General features: G+C 42.6%; 1 protein-coding gene across 3 annotated transcripts in view; it reads right to left on the bottom strand.

Moving 5' to 3' along the window:
• Positions 1-21,682, bottom strand: part of fam135b (family with sequence similarity 135 member B) — a 548,259-nt gene that overhangs the window by 367,363 nt on the left and 159,214 nt on the right. For 2 of the 3 annotated variants that reach the window (XM_068031369.1, XM_068031370.1), the window contains one exon: positions 20,999-21,095. In XM_068031369.1, the coding sequence (XP_067887470.1) occupies positions 20,999-21,075 (77 nt within the window). In that variant the 5' untranslated portion in view covers positions 21,076-21,095. Of the gene's footprint in view, positions 1-14,708; positions 14,876-20,998; positions 21,096-21,682 lie in introns of those variants that run through there. The other variant, XM_068031371.1, reaches the window with a different exon arrangement.

Raw genomic sequence — 21,682 nt, 5'->3', positions numbered from 1 at the left:
AGGCAAGATCCTTTCTCACCAATTCCTTTAAGTCATCCTTTACCATCAGTGCTACCCCTCCTCCTTTGCTATTCTGTCTGTTTTTCCGAAATATTGTGTACCCTGGAATATTTATTTCCCAACCTTGATCACCAGGTAACCACGTCTCTGTAATGACGATTAGATCCAAATCATGCACCTCTATTTCTGCCACTAGTTCATCTATCTCATTGCGGATGCTTTGTGCATTCAGATAAAGAACCTTTAATGTCACTTTTTTGTTTCTATTCCCTGCAATTCTGATGTACAATTTTGGTTAAACTTTCTGTCCCTTCCTGTCCCATTCTGCTTGTCTTTACCCACAACGCTATACTGCTCTGCTGCCTTGCCTTTCTCTTTGGATTTCTAAATCTCATCTCTCCCAAACCCTCCCCCACTCTGTTAGCTCACAACCTCTACTCTTATCTGCTGGTTCACTCTTGAATTTTTACATACTGTCCCTTCCTGCCACACCCTGATTATCATTCTCCTTATTGCTATCTTGCTCTCTTGCCTTCTGCTCTCTCTTCAAATTATCAAACATTCCCTCACTTGATTCCTCACCCCACTATTTATTATAAAGCCCTCTCTACTGCCCTAGTTACACTACTCACCAGATCACTGGTCCCAGCATGGTTCATGTGTAGACCATCTAAATAGTACAGCTCCCACTTTCTCTAGTACTGGTGCCAGTGCCCTCTGACCTAAATGGCCTACACCTATTCCTAAGTTCCAGCAACTATAGCCTAGAAATTAGCAGCATTTTAGCAGATAAATATTTAATATGTTCATAACATATCCCTCCAACTGCTAGTTTAATGCAAGTGTTATAATCCATTTATTTTCAATGGATGAATATCTCGACTGAAGTAGTGGACAAACATATGTCATACAAACACATCACGTACCATTATTAATACTAATTCCAGCACAATTCAATTTCTAGGTCAAGTTCTTTCTCTTATGTTTAGGGTTTTGTTCTGTTAAGTAGAGGTATAAGAACATGAAAGAATGACATGAGGAAAGAACATTTGTCTCATCACTGTGGAGAACACTGGCAAGACTGCATTTACTGTTATCCCTTGGTGTCATTGGTGATGTGGTGAGTGTTTTTCTCATTCATTCAGAGGATGTGGGCATCGCTGGCTGGGCCAGCATTTATTGCCCATCCCTAATTGCCCTTGAGAAGATGGTCATGGGCTGCCTTCTTAAATCGCTACAGTCCTTTGGTCGTAGGTACACCCACAGTGATGTTAGGAAGGGAGTTCCATGATTTTGACCCAGCGACAGTGAAGGAACGGAGATATAGATCCAAGTTAGGATGGTATGTGGCTTGGAGGGGAAATTGCAGGTGATGGTGTTCCCATGCATCTGTTGCCCTTGTCCTAGGTGGTAGAGGCGGCAGGTTTGGAAGCTGCTGTCGAAGGAGCCTTGGTGAGTTGCTGCAGCGCATCATGTAGCTGGTACACACTGCTGCCACTGTGCGTTGGTGGTGGATGGGATGCCAACCAAGCAGGCTGCTTTGTCCCGGATGGTGTCGAACTTTTTGAGTGTTATTGGAGCTGCACCCATCCAGGCAAGTGAAGAGTACTCCATCACACTCCTGACGCACCTTGTAAACAGTGGACAGGCTTTGGGAAGTCAGGAGGTGAGTTACTCACTGCAGAAGCCTCTGATGTGCATTTATGTGGCTGGTCCAGTTCAGTTTCTGAACAATGGTGACCTCCAGGATGTTAATAGTGGCTGAAGATGGATTATTCAGTTTTGTCTTTTGCACTGAGGACTTCCAGGCCAACTCTCCTGCCGGTGGGACAGGACATACCCAACGGTGGTGTCTGGGACATTGTCTGCAAGGTATGATTCTGTGAGTATGATTATGTCAAGCTATTGCTTGACTAGTTTGTGGGACAACTCTCCCAATTTTGGCACAAGCCGCCAGATGATAGTAAGAAGGATTTTGAAGGATCGACAGGGCTGGGTTTGCCATTGTTGTTTCCAGTGCCTAGGTCGATGCCTAGTTGTCCGTCCAGTTTCATTCTTTTTGTTAGATTTTGTTGCGTTTTGATACAACTGAATGGCTTGCTAGGCCATTTCAGAGGGCATTTAATAGTCAACCACATTGCTGTGGGTCTGGAGTCACATGCAGGCCAGACCCGGTAAGGACGGCCGATTTCCTTCCCTGAAGGGCATTAGTGAACCAGATGGGTTTTTACAATAATCGACAATGGTTTCATGATCACCACTGGACAAGCTTTTTAATTCCAGATTTATGAATTGAATTCAATTTCCACCATCTGCTGTGGTGATATTCAAAGCCATGTGCCCACAGCATTCACCTGGGTTACTGGTCGAGTGACATGACCATTACACCACCGCCTCCCTATGCTTGTGCTAGTTAATGGCTTTCCAGGCCACTTCAGAGGACATTACGCCTGACCGCCGCAACCCCCCATACCCATCTAGGCGCTGCTTGCTACAGAGCGAACCAGGAAGAAGTGGTACATTTGTTTCCTTGAAGAATGTTAGCAAACCAGACACATATTTATGGCAGCCAAACGGCTTTCAGGCATTTTTTTTAAACTACTAGTATTAGCATCAATTATCTGCAGTATATAGTCTCATAGATAAAAAATGGCCATTTGCTCAATGTACTGGATACAATTGAGAAGGGCATTAAATTGGCCAGACCAGAAGAATTGTGAAAATATCTTAACAGCCCTTCTCACTGCACCAACAGTTCAGTCACCCAACACTACTGGGCCATTCAGGCATTTCATACCTCAACTTGACTTCCTTCCAGGATTAAATGTTGAAGTGAGCAGCAAATGAATTGGAGGAGCAGGGAGGGAGGGGAAAAAAAGCATGATCTACCTGATAGCTAGTGACAGATACATTCATTATTGTCATCACGCTCTCTTTCTCCCTCCTCACCCCGGCATTAAATCACATGAATATAAATAAAGAAAATTTACCGGCAATGGTAAAGAGTCTGTAAGAATAGAAGGACAAACAGGTACAATTCCGTCCATTTACCATTTCAAATTCTCCACACTTCAAAACAGGCCAGCATTCCCCTTTAATATTACATCTGACAAAGTTTCAGGGCTACTTTGGAGTATTTTGTGGGGGTATTGGAGATAGATTTTTTGTCCTTATTAAGGTGAAGGAATCAGTTCTGAGAATGAAACATTTTCCTCCATTGACACTCAATATAAGCCGAAATCACAGCCCGCCACCTAACCCCCCAAATTAAACACAAGTAAACTCCTATCCTATCTAAACAACACACCTTAAGCACAGAAGAGCATAGGTGGTCTGAACTCCAAGGCATGTAATAGAAGCTCAAGTGCACTTCCAGTAGGTGCTGTTGGCCATCAGGAATAGAAACAACAAAAAGAAAACCAGCAAACACTTGAAATCTAAAATTAAAACAGAGAATGCTGGAAATGCGCAGCTCAAAAAGTAAGCAAGTTCCTAAATGGGACTCAACAAAACAAAGGCAAGAAGAGAAAAGAACACAATAGGGTGGAGTCACAAATTAGGAATGAATTAACGTTATCACAGGAAGAAGATAATAGCTTGAATGCTCAGCAGATTATTTTGAACAGCTGGAAACAGGAAGAAAACTGCTCAATGATATATGAAGATCATCTAAGTGGGGCAAATAAAGTACATTTAAAGAACTAAAGGATGTGAAAACAACCAAGTAAGGCACTAGGAAGGCATGAGAAAGATATAGGTACCAGTCGGCTGGCATTTTTAATGGTCCCACAGTGAATCCACTTCAGAACTAGCCGTCCAAGACCTGGCCAGTCTTCTCTTTCATAACCCAAAGTATTGAGACCTGTCCTAGCACTGCTCCACAATTCTGAGTGAGATCAGCTACTTCAAACCTGGGAACCTTTCCAGCATGTGGGAGACAGCTACTTGCTATATCAACTCACTCAGCTATTGTAGGGGGCTGGTGATGAGTAGCATCAGGGAGCAACAATTTATCCATATGTGAACCATATACCAATGACAACACTGCTTTCGGTACTGGCATACTGGTTTTAACATTGGAAAAAGATAGTCTTCCATTATCACAAATTTTAAGGTCACCTTCATGGTTTGAACAGCTTAGCTATTCAGTGGATAAATTCAATGAGCCATCAAGGAGCTGCTTATTTAGTACTTCATTCTGTTTCTTTGATTGCTGGAAGACAAATGTCATGGTATGGACAATCAGGCAAAGATGCTACTTCGAATGGTTGGAAAGATCTGATAGATATAGTCATTAAAATGCAAATGGTCATCAGAATTTGATTTTCACTTGTACAACTTACCAGTTAGTGGGTCAAGCTTATACCAGCCATTTTTACACAACAGCTGTCTAGATTAGTTTGATTGACGGTGACCAAATGACAAGGAAGAAACCACAACAATTACAGTTTATGATTTTACAGCATACTGAGTTTTTTTGGATGGATGGCTCAAATCCTAATACAATGGGCGAGAGTTTCTGCCAACTGTAAATTCACTTTCTCATAAGGCTCTAGCTGTGTTTTATGATTTATTTTTAAAACAAAAATAAAAGATACCAGTAAGCACCAAATAAATAGCAAAAGGTCCATTTATCAGCAACAACTGAGTAAAATAGTCTTCATGCTGCTAGTCCAACTGAGTAAAATATTCTTGATGGTGCAGTATGTTGGCACATTGTCCTTCCACCTGAGGGTTCTGGGTTCAAATGCAGCCATCATATATAATGCATATAATGAAAATCTCTCTCTGCTGGCTATAAGGGCTCCATGCAAAAGGAAATAGGGAAGATTCAATCCAGTGTGCAAGATTGCCCCGAATTTGGTATCAGTTGATCCAAAGCTGATAATTTGACTCAAGAAACCGGCACAGTGGTGCAGTGGTTAGCACCGCAGCCTCGCAGCTCCAGTGACCCGGGTTCCATTCTGGGTACTGTCTGTGCGGAGTTTGCAAGTTCTCCCTGTGACCGCATGGGTTTTCGCCGGGTGCTCCAGTTTCCTGCCAAAGACTTGCAGGTTGATTGGTAAATTGGACATTATAAATTGCCCCTAGTATGGGTAGGTGGTAGGGGAATTGTGAGAATGTGAGAGGGTAATGGGAGTAATATAGGATTAGTATAAATGGATGGTTGATGGTCAGCACAGACTCGGTGGGCCGTAGGGCCTGTTTCAGTGCTGTATCTCTAAATAAAAAAAAATGGTTCAGGTAAGAATTAGAACAATATCACGCTGATGCAATAGGCTATGCTCTCCTGCAGTTGAGGCTGAGGGATATTGTTGGGCAGAATAGAAGCTTAGCCCTGCACATCATTGAGCTGAAACAGTCATGAAAGCTCTTGTTACTAATAATGGATGTTTATATTTCAGCACTAACATTTCACATCATGAATTGTACAACCAGTTCTTTTAACACACTTACATCTTTAGAAGATTCTTTTGTTCCCTGTTACGACTGACCGCTCAAGTCAAAGCCCCCAATCAAAATATACGATTCTGACAGTGGTGGGAGAAACGCACTGTTAATTCAATCCCGTCCCTCCACAGATCGCCTAACATATCATTTTAAACTTTCCAAATTAAAGAAAGACCCAGCCAAATTGTACCATCTATTAACCCCTGAATGAGGCTAATCAAACCAGGTGTCTTTAAATCAACAAATTAACTGTTTAATTAGAAAAACTAAATTCTTAAAAACTATGAAGATATAAATAACATTTAAAATAGAAAAAAATAGAGTCCTTGCATATTTACGCTCCTGAAGTGAAATCTTCCAATGTGGAATAGTCCAACGTTGCTTGAAGTCCTCACAGCCGTCCGATGGGGAAAAAAAGGTTCTTCAACAGTCGGACAATCAGTAGTCTAATTCAGCGGTTGAACTGATGCTGTTCTGTTCCAGTGATGAATTTCAACAATTACAGTTCAGTAGTTAAAGGAATTTGGTTATTTTCTTTTAAGAAATGAATCTGGCTTGACATCAGAATTCTGAAAGTTTAATAAATAAGGTTTAAATAAACCAAGAGAGAGCTCTCATTTCTTTCAGTATATACGGGTCCAGCTGTCTGTGTCTCTCCAAAAGCCAGTTTCAAATAGTTTCAAACATCAATTGGCAACAATGTATCTCGTGTCCTTGTTCTCCGAATGGCTGTATCCTGGAAACGAAAATGCATTCTTTGACTCAGTCTCTGCAGCTTGTTGCCTTAAAGCAGTACTGCTCCTTTTCCAGCCTTAAAGGCACACTGCATTCTTCCCGAAGAACAAAACTACAAGATCATAAAATCCCAGTATACATCGTAATTAAAGAAATTAGTGGCAGTGGCAGAACTGGAACTATCATATCCTTGGTACTCCTGATACCTTTCACCAATGACAACATTTTAATCAGTGCTGGTATACTTTTACCAGATTGTTTTTAACATTGGCAAAAGATATCCCCCTACGCTACAATGAATTCAGAAAACCAAGGATGGAACCTCAGACCTCATGGTTTGAACGACTTAGTTTTACATTTCCCACAAGTTCACTGCAACAGAAGTTAGCTTCACATGTATCAAAATAGGCACACAGCAGAATGGGTATGCCAAAGCACCATAATTTGATACTGCATGTGACACACCACATGATGTTCCCCAGTACTTCAGAGAAAATGAAAGGAGCAAGAGTGAGAACATAAATCAGGCAATAATCATTAGGTGACACCAAGCTTAGGTTTTTAAGCGTCTGCAGGCTAAAAGAGGAAGAGAAGACTGAGGGAGATGGTGCAGTATTGTCCTGGCCATCAACCTTTCTGGGAGGCCCTTCTACTTGGGTTGCTGCGGAAGATGCTCAAAGTCAGGTAATTCAGTCAAAGCCTCTTCTGATTCAATCCACTATTGTTTATGAACCACCTTCATCCATAGTCTGGAGTATATTTTTAGAGGTTTGCTCAACACAATATGCACTTCACACATTAACCAAGAAAGACAATAGCCTAAAACTGACATGGTCCCCAACAACTAGGGCTTCCACCATCATCAGACCTAATTAATCCCTGGAAACTAAAGCAAAAGACAAGTTTCTTCATACCTAGGCTCGCGAAGAAAAATAGGAACACAAGTAGCCTCTTTCGCCCCTTAAGTCTGTTCCACCATTCAATTAGATCATGGTTGATCTGTGACCTAAATTCACTTAGCTGTCTGCCTTAACACCGTTGTTTCATAAAAAAAATATCAATCTCAAATTTAGCATCAATTGCTATTTGTGGAAAAGAGTTCCAAACTTCTACCAACCTGTGTGTGTAAAAGTGTTTCCTAATTTCACAACTGAAAGGTCTGGCTCTAATTTTTAGACTATGCCCTCTAACCTTAGACTCCCCAGCTAGCAGAATATTTTCTTTTTATTTATCCTATCTGTTCCCCTTAATATCTTGAAAATTTCAATCAAATCATCTTTTAAATTCCAATGGGTTCACATGGAAAAAACAATATTGTACACTTCTGGGAATTTTATTTTTATTCATTCATAGGATGTGGGCATTGCTGGCTAGGTCAGCATTTATTGCCCATCCCTAAATGCCCTTGAGAAGGTGATGGTGAGCTGCCCTGAGCTTTGATGCAACAGAATGGCATGCTAGGCTATTTCAGAGGGCATTTAAGAGTCAACCACATTGCTGTGCGCCTGGAATCACATGTAGGCCAGACCAGGTAAGGACGGCAGATTTCCTTCCCTAAAGGACATTAGTGAATCAGACGGGTTTTTACAACAATCAACAATGGTTTCATGGTCACCATTAATTAGACTGTCTTGTTTATTCCAGATTTATTAATTGAATTCAGATTTTACCATCTGCCATGGTGGGATTTGAATCAATGTCCCCAGAGCATTTGCTTGGGCCTCTGGACAAGTTGATATAGGCTGTTTCCTATGTGGACATGAGAATTTATAATGAAAATATATAAAAATAAGGACAGAATGTATAATTTTAAAATTGTGACTAAATAATATCAACTGGGATACAAACAGTGTGAAGGGCACAGAGGGGACGAAATTCTCGAACTGCAATCAAAAGAACTTTTTTAGCCAGCACGTAACAAATCGAACGAGAGGGGACGCAATTCTAGATTTAGTCTTTGGTAATGAAGCTGGGCAAGTGGATGAAGTAACAGTGGGTGACCATTTTGGAGATAGTGACCATAATACAGTTAATTTTAGCATAATCATGGAAAAGGACAAAGATAAAATAGGAACCAAGGTTCTAAATTGGGGGAACGCAAATGTTACGAAACTGAGAGATGACCTGGCGCAAGTAAACTGGATACAACTACTAGAATGAAAATCAGTGGCAAACCAGTGGGAGGCATTCAAAAGCGAGATACTACAGCCACAAAGATAAAGGGTGGTACTGCCAAATCTAGAGACCCCTGGTTATCTAGAAGCTTACAGGATATGTTAAAGCAGAAAAGGAAAGCTTATGACGATCACAAATATCTTATTTTAGAAAGCCGAGAGGAGTATAGAAAGTGCAGGGGTGAAGTAAAAAAGGAAATTAGAAAAGCAATGAGAGGACATGAAAAATTATTGGCAGGTAAAAATCAAGGAAAACCCGAAGATGTTTTATCAAACATTACGAGCGATAGGATAACTAAGGAAAGGGTAGGGCCTATCAGAGATGTACGAGGGAACTTATGCATGGATGCAGAAGACGTGGGCAGAGTTCTTGATGGGTTTTTTGTCTCTGTCTTCACAAAGGAGAGGGTCGATGCAGAAATTGTAGTAAAAGAGGTGAGGTATGACATATTAGATATGATAAGCATAATGCGAGAGGAAGTACTAGAGGTTCTGACATCCTTGAAGGTGGAGATTCACCAGTGCTGGATGGTTTGCATCCCAGGTTGTTAAAGGAAACTAGGGAGGAAATAGCTGATGCGCTGAGGATCATCTTCAAATCCTCACAAGTTACAGGCAAGGTACCAGATGATTGGAGGTTTGCTAATGTTGTACCATTGTTTAAAAAGGGTGCGAGGGATAGGCCAAATAATTATAGGCCAGTCAGTCTGACCTCGGTGGTGGGTAAATTATTAGAATCAATTCTGAGGGACAAGATAAACTGCCACTTAGAAAGGCATGCGTTAATCAGGGATAATCAGCATGGATTTGTTCGGGGAAGGTCATGTCTTACTAACTTAATTGAGTTTTTTGAGGAAGTAACAGGGAGGATTGATGAGGATAGTGCAGTGGATGATTTTACATGGATTTTAGTTAAGCATTTGACAAGGTCCCACATGGCAGACTGGTCAGTAAAAAGAAAACCCATGGGATTCAGGAGAATATGGCAGGTTGAATCCAGAATTGGTTCAGGGACAGGAAAAAAAGGGCAGTAGTCGATGGAAGTTTTTGTAAATGGAAAGCTGTTTCCAGTGACGTTCCGCAAGGCTCAGTGTTGGGTCCCTTGCTGTTTGTGGTATGTATTAATGATTTGAACTTAAATGTGGGAGGCATGATTGAGAAATTTGCTGCTGACACTAAAATTGGCCATGTGGTTAATGTTGAAGAGGATAGCCGTAGACTCCAGAATAATATCAGTGCTTTGCTTGAGTGGGCAGGAAAATGGCAAATGGAATTCAATCCAGAGAAGTGTGAGGTAATGCATTTGGGGAGGGCAAATAAAGTGAAGGAATACACAATAAATGGGAGGATATTGAGAGGGGTAGAAGAAGTGAGAGACCTTGGAGTGCATGTCCACAGGTCCCTCAAGGTGGCAGGACAAGTAGATAGAGTGGTGAAGAAGGCATATGGATTGCTTTCCTTTATTGGCTGAGGTATAGAATACAAAAGCAGGGATGTGATGCTGGAACTGTACAAAATGCTGGTTAGGCCACAGCTGGAGTATTGTGTACAGTTCTGGTCACCACAATACAAAAATGACATAATTGCTCTGGAGAGAGTACAGAGGAGATTTACAAGAATGTTGCCAGGGCTTGAAAGTTGTAGCTATGAGGAAAGATTAGATCGGCGAGGGTTGTTTGCCCTGGAACTGAAGAGGCTGAGGGCAGACTTAATTGAGGTGTACAAAATTATGAGGGGCCTAGATAGAGTGGACAGGAAGGACCTGTTTCCCCTGGCGGGGAGGTCAGTTACCAGGAAACACAGATTTAAGGTGATTGGTAGAAGGATTAGAGGGGAAGTGAAGCAAAACCTCTTCACCCAGAGGGTGGTGGGTATCTGGAATTCGCTGCCAGGAATGGTGGAGGCAGAAACCCTCAATTCTTTGAAAAGGTACTTGGACATGCACCTGCAAGGCTCTGGGCCAGGTGCTGGAAGGTAGGATTAGATTGGGCGGCTTGTTTTATCAGCTGGCACGGACACGATGGGCTGAATGGCCTCCTTCTGTGCCATAATTATTCTATGGTTCTAGGTGCTCTGTTCAGAGCATCCCCCTCCCTCTAACATGCAAACTTCACTTGGTCCGAGCTCCCTGTGTCATAGGGGATCAATTAAAAATATATTCAAAATCAGACATCTCTGTGCATTTAAAACAAATGTTTTCCATTATATGTCTCCATTTATAATGAAAACTGCCTATGTAATTTGTTGGGCCTTCATTACACCCTCCTACTAGTTGTTACACTGCAGTATATCAGTTTTGCATCTTCCAATTCAAACCCTACTTCTCAAGTTGCTGTATGTTTATCACAGTATTATAATCATGAAAATATGTTGGACTGTCACGTTTATGGATGCTTTGACAATCTCTTGCAAGAAAAAGTGTGGATTTCATGTGAACAGTGTGTTTTAAACTAAAAGGTTATGCAGGTTTAAATTTCTCTTTGCATCTATTTGTTCTCCCTTCATCCTCCCTTTTAAATGTGCCATCATTAGTTTCCTCCTAACAAAATCCATGTTGACCCAACTGTCCTTGCAAACTAATCTCCAATTTCCCTTCCTCTCCAAATTTCTTGATCATGTTGTCACCTTCCAAATCCATGCCCATCTTTCCTGTGTTAAGACCGACCGCTCCAGTCAAAGCCCCCAATCAAAATAAACGATTCTGATTGCGTTGGGAGAAACACACTGTTAATTCAATCCCGCCCTTCACAGATCACCTAACATATAATTTTAAACTTTCCAAATTAAAGAAAGACCCAGCCAAATTGTACCATCTATTAACCCCCAAATGAGGCTAACCAAACCAGATGTCTTTAAATCAACAAATTAACTGTTTAATTAGAAAAACTAAATTCTTAAACACTTCTCAGATATAAACAACATTTTAAGTAGAAAAAATTAGAGTCCTTGCAAATTTACGCTCCTGTCACAGGTGAAAACATCCAAGGTTGCTTGAAGCCGTCCAATGGGGAGAAAAAAAAGGTTCTGCAACAGTAGAACAGTCTGTAATTTAATTCCAGCAGTAAGTGATGCTTTCCTTCGCCAGCGATAAATTTCCACAATTAACAACTTGCAAACACTTTTTAAAATGAATCAATTTTACTTTAGAATTTTTGAGGGATAAAATCTTGTCACAGTCTAATTTCCCTTCCATCAGTTTAAATTATCAGAGATCATTGTTTTGGCTTGACTTTTTTTAGAATTTTGAGAGATAATAATAAACAGACTAAATTCTCTTCCTTCAGTTTAAATGGCTGAGAGCTCTTCTTTCAGGTGCTAACACCAACTGTCTGTCTGTGTTCTCCAGCTAGAACAGTCTGTTTTCAACTAAAAAGCCAGTTCAAAAGATAATTGCAAAATTGTATATGCGGTCCTGGGTCCCTGAATGGCTGTTGCCGGGTAACCAGGATGCATTCTCTGACGCTGGTTGGTTCCCTCTCCATATGGTTGTATCCAACAGCAACCAAAATGCAATTTCTCTAACTCCTGAGGCTTGCTGGTTCTTAAAGCAGTACAGCTCTTTTTTCAGCCTTAAAGGCACACTGCATTCTTCCCAAAAAAACTACAGGACCATGACACCTGCAACTCCATTTTTGAACCTCCCCAATCAGATTTTGATTCCTGCTGCGCACTAAAGCAGCCCTAACCAAGGTCATAAGCTCTGTGACTGTGGTGCACTATTTCTCCTTGTGTATGCTGATGCCACCTAGCTGTACCTCACCACTACCTGTTTCAACCCTTCCATTGCCTTGGCATTGTCAGACTGCTTAGTTGACATCCAGTCCTGGATAAATCAAAATTTAAAGATTGAGAAAACCAAAGCCATAGTCTTAGTCCCTGCCACAAACTCTGCTCATCTCCGACTGATTCCATCCCCCTTTCTGGTATTGTCTCAGGCTGAATCTGACTGCAACCTCAGCACCCTAAGTTGAGTTTCCAAACTCAGATTCTCTCCATCACAAAGATGTCGAGTCTCAACTCCATAACGTGATCCGTCTCCAGCCCTGCCTCAGCCCATCTGCTGCTAACACCCACATCAATACTTTTGTTACCTCCTGACTCAACTATTCTAATGGTTTCTGTCTGGCCACCGATCTTGCGCCCTCAATAAATTTGACCTCATCAAAAACTCTGCTGTCCAAATCCCAACCTGCAACAAGTCTCAAGCACTCATCACCCATGTTCACTGACCTGCAAAGGTTCCGATCCAACAGCTCTTTGATTTTAAAAATCGGATCCTTGTGTTTAAATCATTCATGGTCTCACCCCTCCCTATCTCTGCTTCCAGACATACAATACCCACCCTCAAAGAACTCTGTTTTGCTCCAACTCTGGCCTCTTGGCCACCCCCACTCCCTTTGGCCCATCACAAGCGAATGTGCCTTCAGTGGTTTAAGCCCCAAGCTCTGGAATTCCCTCACTAAATCTCTCCATCTCCACCCTGCTTTCCCTCCTTAAGATCCTCCTTAAAACCTAACTCTTTGATGCATCCTTTGGGCACCCCTTGTAATATCTCATGTTAAAACTAGATAGAACAGTTTGTGGAATGTCATGGCTCACAGTCTATTTCAAACTGAGATAATGACATGAATTTTAATGGGATGGAGGAGGTAGGAAGGTTGCATGCAAGCACTGTGCCTTTGGGCATGTTAGGAAATCTAAAAGGAACGTAGGAGCAGGAGTAGGCCATTCTGCCCATCGAGCCTACTCCACCATTCTATACAATCATGGCTGTTCATCCACTTCAATGCCTTTTTCCCACACTATCCTCATATCCCCTTATGTCATTTGTATTTAGAAATCTGTCAATCTCTACTTTAGACATATTCAATGACTGAGCTTCCACAGCCCTCTGGGGTACAGAATTCCAAAGATTCACAAACCTCTGAGTAAAGACATTTTTCCTCATCTCTGTCATAACTGGCTTCCCCCTTATTTTGAAATTGTGTCCACTGCTCTAGACTCCACAACCAGGGGAAACATCTCAGCTGCATGTACCCTGTCTATCCGTTTAAGTATTTTCTAGGTTTCAATTAGATCACCTCTTATTCTTCGAAACTCTAGAGAAAACAGGCCCAGTTTCCCCAATCTCTCTTCATAAGACAGTTCTGCCATCACAGGAAAAAGTACTTGCTCTATGGCACTAATATCCTTCCTAAGGTAAGGGGACAAAAACTGCACAAGGTACCCCAGCGACGGTCTAACAAAGGTTCTATACAATTGAAGCAAGACTTCACTACTCCTGTACTCAAATCCTCTTGCAATAAAGGCTAACATATCACTAGCCTTCCTAATTGCTTGCTGCACCTGCATGTTAACTTTCAGTGACATATTGTCGAGGGCACCCAAGTCCCTTTGAACATCTACACTTTCTAATCTCTTACCATTTAAGAAATACTCTGCACTTCTATTCCACCTACCAGTGGATAACCTCACATTTTTCCACATTATATTCCATCTGCCATGTTCTTGCCCATACAGTAAGTCTGTCCAAATCTCCTTGAAGCCGCTTTGCATCTTCCTCACAACACACATTCCCACCTAGTTTTGTGTCATCTGTGAACTTGAAAATATTACATTTGGTCCCCACATCCAAATCATTTAAATATATTGTGAACAGCTTGAGCCCAAGTACTGATCCTTGTGGTACCCCACCAGTCACAGCCTGCCAATGCGAGAATAACCCGTTTATACCTACTCTATGTTTTCTGCCCGTGAACCAATCCTTAATCCATGCCAGTATATTACCTCCTATCCCACGTGCTTTAATTTTGCTAACCAAACTCCTGTGGGGGACTTTATCAAAAGCCTTCTGAAAATCTAAGTATACAATGTCCACCGACACCCCTTTATCAATTCTGTTAGTAACATCCTCAAAAAACTCCAACAGGTTCTTCAAACATGATCTCTCATTCATCAATCCATATTGACTATGCCCAATCAGATCATTATTATCCAAGTGTCCATTTATCACATCCTTTAGAATAGATTCCTACATTTTCCCGACTAATGATGCAAGGCTAACAGGTCTGTAGTTCCCTGTTTTCTCTCTCCCACCCTTCTTAAATAGTGGGGTGACATTTGCTATCTTCCAATCTGCAGGATCCGTTCCAGAATCTATAGAATTTTGGAAGATGATCACCAATGCATCCACTGTCTCCATAGGTACCTCTTTCAACACTCTGGGATGCAGAATATCAGGTCCTGGGGACTTATCAACCTTCAGCCCCATTAATTTCTCCAATTCAACTTTCTTACTAATACTAATTTCCTTCAATTCCTCATTCTCCCTAGTCTCTTCACACTTACCTGATGGGCGTCTTGTGGCCGTGATGAGGCATCCAACAGCTATAGCCTGACTGCTCCCCCTCTCAGGTCTGTTACAAGGCTCTTACTTTTGCATTAAAAACTTGGAATTCTGTGTGTTTTAAAAACTGAAAAAGGATTTTTCAGTTGACATTGATACCTGCAAATAACTGAAATTTTGCAATGTTTTAAAAGGAAGTTCAAAACAAAAGCTGAACTGAATGGGTGTTTTAAAAGGAAGCTGAACATGAACAAGGTCAGGAAAGCTGGCAATTTCAAGGAAACCAACAAGGAGTTTGACCTCCTTCAGAGCTACTCTTTGAATGACAAAGGAGACTCGATGTCTGGACAAGTGACCTGTTTAGGAAGGTTTTGCTTTCACTTTGGAACCTTTAAAAAACCAGTGAATAGGAAAAAGAGCAGGTTTTTACCTGCCTGGAGATCTAAGAAGAAGACCCAGAGAAAGTGTTACCTCTCTCTGCAAAGGAATCCTGCATCTCTTCAGAAGAAATTCTGTATTTCAAAGGTGACAGATTCCTATTGCCTCCCGTCTCTGAAGAATTCCAGCATCAAGTGTGATTCCTGTTGCCTCCTGTGTTTTAAGAAATCCTGAATCTGAAGCAATCTTCTACTGCTATCCTGCTGCTGTGAAACCTAAGAAGACTTGTTGCTGAACCCCTGATGAAAGACCTATGTGAAGCCTGCTGCAGTTGAATTGCCTTGAACGCCTACCATCACAGACTGTTCATCAACCTCGCCTGGAGACACTTCAAGTGACAGCCGACTAAATGACTCTGGGACACCTCACCAAACCGAAGAACTTTCTACCAGAACGTGACAAACGAAGTTATTTTATTATTCCTTAAGTTGTTCTGTTGTTCAGCAGGGAGGGACAAAGTTCAGAAGAGCAATAGTTATAGGGGACTCCATAGTCAGGGGCACAGATGGGCGCTTCCGTGGACGTGAAAGAGACTCCAGGATGGTATGTTGCCTCCCTGGTGCCAGGGTCAAGGATGTCTCTGAATGGACAGGGGGCATTCTGAAGGGGGAGGGTGAACAGCCAGAGGTTGTGGTACACATCGGTACCAATGACATAGGCAGTAAGAGTGACGAGGTCCTGCAGGGGGAGTTTAGGGAGTTAGGTAGAAAGTTAAAAGACAGGACCTCTAGGGTTGTACTCTCGGGATTACTCCCTGTGCCACGTGCCAGTGAGGCTAGAAATAGGAAGATAGTGCAGCTAAACACATGGCTGAACAGCTGGTGTAGAAGGGAGGGTTTCAGATATCTGGACCATTGGGATCTCTTCATGGACAGATGGGACCTGTACATGAAGGACGGGTTGCATCTGAACTGGAGGGGCACAAATATCCTGGCTGCGAGGTTTGCTAGCGTCACTCGGGAGGGTTTAAACTAGTGTGGCAGGGGGGTGGGAACCGGAGCAGTAGGACAGCAAGTGAAATAAATGTGGGGGAACGAGTAAATAAGGCCAGTAAGACTAAGAGGAAGAGCAGGCAGGGAGATGTTGCGGAGCACAGCGGGACTGGTGGTCTGAAGTGCATTTGTTTCAATGCGAGAAATATAACAGGTAAAACAGATGAACTAAGAGCTTGGATTAGTACTTGGAATTATGATGTTGCTATTACAGAGACTTGGTTGAGGGAAGGACAGGATTGGCAGCTAAATGTTCCAGGATTTAGAAGCTTCAGGCGGGAGAGAGGGGGATGGAAAAGGGGTGGGTGAGTTGCATTACTTGTTAAGGCGAATATCACAGCTGTACTGCGGGAGGTCACCTCGGAGGGGTCGTGCAGCGAGGCAATATGGGTGGAGCTCAGGAATAGGAAGGGTGCAGTCACGATGTTGGGGGTTTTCTACAGGCCTCCCAACAGCCAGCGGGATGTAGAGGAGCAGATGTGTAGACAGATTTTGGAAAGATGTAAAGGTAACAGGGTTGTAGTGGTGGGTGAGTTTGACTTCCCCTATATTGACTAGGAATCACTTAGTGCTAGGGGCTTGGATGGGGCAGAATTTGTAAGGAGCATCCAGGAGGGCTTCTTGAAACAATATGTAGATAGTTCAACTAGGGATGGGGCCGTACTGGACCTGGTATTGGGGAATGAGCCCGGCCAGGTGGTCGAAGTTTCAGTAGGGGTGCATTTCGGGAACAGTGACCATATTTCCATAGGTTTTAAGGTACTTGTGGATAAGGATAAGAGTATTCCTCGGGTGAAGGTGCTAAATTGGGGGAAGGCTAATTATAACAATATTAGGCAGGAACTGAAGAATTTAGATTGTGGGCGGCTGTTTGAGGGTAAATCAACATCTGACATGTGGGAGTCTTTCAAATGTCAGTTGATTAGAATCCAGGACCAGCATGTTCCTGTGAGGAAGAAGGATATATTTGGCAAGTTTCGGGAACCTTGGATAGCGCGGGATGTTGCGCGCCTAGTCAAAAAGAAAAAGGAAGCATTCATAAGGGCTGGAAGGCTAGGAACAGATGAATCCCTTGAGGAATATAAAGACAGTAGGAAGGAACTTAAGCAAGGAGTCAGGAGGGCTAAAAGGGGTCATGAAAAGTCATTGGCGAACAGGATTAAGGAAAATCCCAAGGCTTTTTATACGTATATAAAGAGCAAGAGGGTAACTAGGGAAAGGGTTGGCCAACAAGAACAGAGAAAGGAATCTACGTGTGGAGCCAGAGGAAATGGGCGAGGTACTAAATGAGTACTTTGCATCAGTATTCACCAAAGAGAAGGACTTGGTGGATGATGAGCCCAGGGAAGGGAGTGTAGATAGTCTCAGTCATCTCATTATCAAAAAGGAGGAGATGTTGGGTGTCTTGCAAAGCTTTAAGGTAGATAAGTCCCCAGGGCCTGATGGGATCTACCCCAGAATACTAAGGGAGGCAAGGGAAGAAATTGCTGGGGCCTTGACAGAAATCTTTATATCTTCATTGGCTACAGGTGAGGTCCCAGAGCACTGGAGAATAGCCAATGTTGTTCCTTTGTTTAAGAAGGGTAGCAAGGATAATCCAGGAAATTATAGGCCGGTGAGCCTTACGTCAGTGGCAGGGAAATTATTAAAGAGGATTCTTCGGGAGAGGATTTACTCCCATTTGGAAACAAACAAATTTATTAGCGAGAGGCAGCATGGTTTTGTGAAGGGGAGGTCGTGTCTCACTAATTTGATTGAGTTTTTTGAGGAAGTGACAAAGATGATTGATGAAGGAAGGGCAGTGGATGTTATCTATATGGACTTCAGTAAAGCCTTTGACAAGGTCCCTTATGGCAGACTGATACAAAAGGTGAAGTCACACGGGAATAGAGGTGAGCTGGCAAGATGGATACAGAACTGGCTCAGTCATAGAAGACAGAGGGTAGCAGAGGAAGGGTGATTTTCTGAATGGAGGGATGTGACTAGTGGTGTTCCGCAGGGATCAGTGCTGGGACCTTTGCTCTTTGTAGTATATATAAATGATTTGGAGGAAAATGTAGCTGGTCTGATTAGTAAATTTGCGGACGACACAAAGGTTGGTGGAGTTGCGGATAGTGATGAGGATTGTCAGAGGATACAGCAGGAGATATCATTCCATCTTCGCTGCCTCCGGAGAATACTTGGCATCAGGTGGCAGGACCGTATCTCCAACACAGAGGTCCTCGAGGCGGCCAACATCCCCAGCTTTTACACACTACTGAGTCAGCGGCACTTGTGATGGCTTGGCCATGTGAGCCGCATGGAAGATGGCAGGATCCCCAAAGACACATTGTACAGCGAGCTCGCCACTGGTATCAGACCCACCGCCCGTCCATGTCTCCGCTTTGAAGACATTTGCAAATGCGACATGAAATCCTGTGACATTGATCACAAGTCGTGGGAGTCAGTTGCCAGCGTTCGCCAGAGCTGGCGGGCAGCCATAAAGACGGGGCTAAAATGTGGCGAGTCGAAGAGACTTAGTAGTTGGCAGGAAAAAAGACAGAGGCGCAAGGGGAGAGCCAACTGTGCAACAGCTCCGACAAACAAACTTCTCTGCAGCACCTGTGGAAGAGCCTGTCACTCTAGAATTGGCCTTTATAGCCACTCCAGGCGCTGCTTCACAAACCACTGACCACCTCCAGGCGCGTATCCATTGTCTCTCGAGATAAGGAGGCCCAAAAGAAAGAAAGAAAAGAAGACAGCAGGATATAGATCGGTTGGAGACTTGTGCGGAGAAATGGCAGATGGAGTTTAATCCGGACAAATGTGAGGTAATGCATTTTGGAAGGTCTAATGCAGGTGGGAAGTATACAGTAAATGGCAGAACCCTTAGGAGTATTGACAGGCAGAGAGATCTGGGCGTACAGGTCCACAGATCACTGAAAGTGGCAACGCAGGTAGATAAGGTAGTCAAGAAGGCATACGGCATGTTTGCCTTCATCGGTCGGGGCATAGAGTATAAAAATTGGCAAGTCATGTTGCAGCTGTACAGAACCTTAGTTAGGCCACACTTAGAATATTGCGTGCAATTCTGGTCGCCACACTACCAGAAAGATGTGGAGGCTTTGGAGAGGGTACAGAAGAGGTTTACCAGGATGTTGCCTGGTCTGGAGGGCATTAGCTATGAGGAGAGGTTGGATACACTTGGATTGTTTTTACTGGAACGACAGAGGTGGAGGGGCGACATGATAGAGGTTTACAAAGTTATAAGCGGCATGGACAGAGTGGATAGTCAGAAGCTTTTTCCCAGGGTGGAAGAGTCAGTTACTCGGGGACATAGGTTTAAGGTGAGAGGGGCAAAGTTTAGAGGGGATGTGCGAGGCAAGTTCTTTACACAGAGGGTGGTGAGTGCCTGGAACTTGCTGCTGGGGGAGGTGGTGGAAGCAGGTACGATAGCGACATTTAAGAGGCATCTTGACAAATACATGAATAGGATGGGAATAGAGGGATACGGTCCCCGTAATTGCAGAAGGTATTAGTTTAGGCAGGCATCTAGATCGGCGCAGGCTTGGAGGGCCAAATGGCCAGTTCCTGTGCTGGACTGTTCTTTGTTCTTTTCCTATGTAACAGCTGGAAACCAAAATCCTTTTTCCCTGGTTAACCATTTTTTTTTTTATGTTTGTGTGTGTACATGAGGGCTCGGGATATAAGGAGCTTCTCATTAATAGATTTATCTCACTATTGGTTAAGACTTGTTTTTATAATAAATAGTTCATTTTGTTGTTGATTAAAGAAACCTGGTTGGTGTGCTTTCTTTTGGAGACAAAGAGTATGTAATTGGCTGTTTTTCGGTCGGTTGTAAAATTTATTGATATGTTGTAACCCATGGAGAAGTGGAACTAAATTAACAGTGCACTCCTCCTGCCTCAGTCGTAACAGGTTTCAGACTAAAGTTACAGATCAGGTCCCAATGACGCCTTCATTGGACCCAATCTGCCTATTTAAAGAAGGACATGGCAGGAAGATGATGCGATTAAACGGATAAGTGACTGGACTCATTTTAATTGTTTCCCTGCTCAGTTTGTGCCAGCCAGGGGCAGTTAAAGCTGGGGCCAATGCACCAATTGACTCATAAAGCCAGAATAGCTCCTAATCATTTTGTAAATAGAAAATGGTTTTTTGACACCCACACCTCAAAACGGTGATGGGGCAAAAGATGGTGCTGATTTTATACAGTCATTTAGTGAGAAAGACTAAGCTGATAGACAAGACTCACCACTTCCTAACAGGGAGAAAAAGGACAAAAGGATCGGGGTGGAAGTCAGCCAATCAAGATAGATCTGGTAAGGAAACCTGGGCTAACAAGGGAAAACTCATTTATCTAAAGCCCAGAGCTGGTCAAAACCAAAAGCCTGAGCAAAAATAGTTAAGTAAGCCAGCTTGCAAGGATAGCGTGATGTATATTTATTATTTTCTGAGTGCTCTAAAGTTAGTTAGGATGAGATTTATATTCCTAATTTTATATAAACCAAAGCAGTATCAACAATTCGTACCTGGCATTATTTCACTGAAGTGCTTTCAGTCTCCCCACTGAAAAACTGGAGAAGTACCTTTTAAAACATGTGTGAAATACACAATACTCAGTTCTGATTACAAGGGGATGCCACCATTACACCTGTGGGTTATGTCATTATATTATTCGATAATGAGCGGTAAGGATACAATGCTTAATTCCAGACTGCTTATGGAAATGGCCAGCACCAGAGCTCCACAATATGTACTGGTATCATATATTAATAGTATATTCTGCATCCAGGTCGTCTGATGGAAAACAATACCGAACAATCATAAACAAGGAAATGCAGCATTTAAAGGGGCCTCACCCTCGCTGAAAGAGGTCAACATTGTGGAATTTGTGCAGCTCGACTGAAAATTCAACAGTTCCTTGTACTTCAGACATGATCTGTCCCAGTGCATCACCTGGAATCGAAGAAACCAAAGAGCATGTTACAGCACAACCAAGAATTGTTTCAGTAACGTTACAAAATGCTTTCTTAATAAAAAGACATTCCTTATATCACCCCATTCTATTATATCACTGTAATGTTATCTTTGTTATTTTTCAATTTCTTCCTCAAAACACACTATGCTATCTTATTAAGCTATCCAGCCTCCCATTGCATGTACTGCTAAGAATCTAAGCACTATTAAAGCCTTTCTCCAATACATCAGTTTCAGTTAAGCACCCCTACCCCTCTTCTTCTCTCAATGCTATGGCACAGTTGCATGGGAACCAACAACCTTTCTGTACCTCAAAGATGTAGCTGCTCTTCATGTGTGAGCTGAGATGGAGGGGGCCAGCAAGATATTCTGCAATAGGAGGCTTTATGGTATCGCCTTCACTCAATATTGACACACAAGCACTCTCTAGTGCAGGTCATCAGATATTGAGCAGAAAGCCTGGTTGGTTTTCTACATCCTCTTCATTTGCCAAGGAGCATTAAAGCAATATGCATTACTCTTATTTTTACCTTGGGCTTAGATTAGCTAATTCAGCACAGACTGGG

The sequence above is a fragment of the Heterodontus francisci genome, chromosome 5 (assembly GCF_036365525.1).
Source record: "Heterodontus francisci isolate sHetFra1 chromosome 5, sHetFra1.hap1, whole genome shotgun sequence".
Classification (NCBI taxonomy): domain Eukaryota; kingdom Metazoa; phylum Chordata; class Chondrichthyes; order Heterodontiformes; family Heterodontidae; genus Heterodontus; species Heterodontus francisci.
The sequence above is the reverse complement of the archived record's forward strand: the minus strand, read 5'-3'. Positions and strand labels throughout refer to the sequence as shown.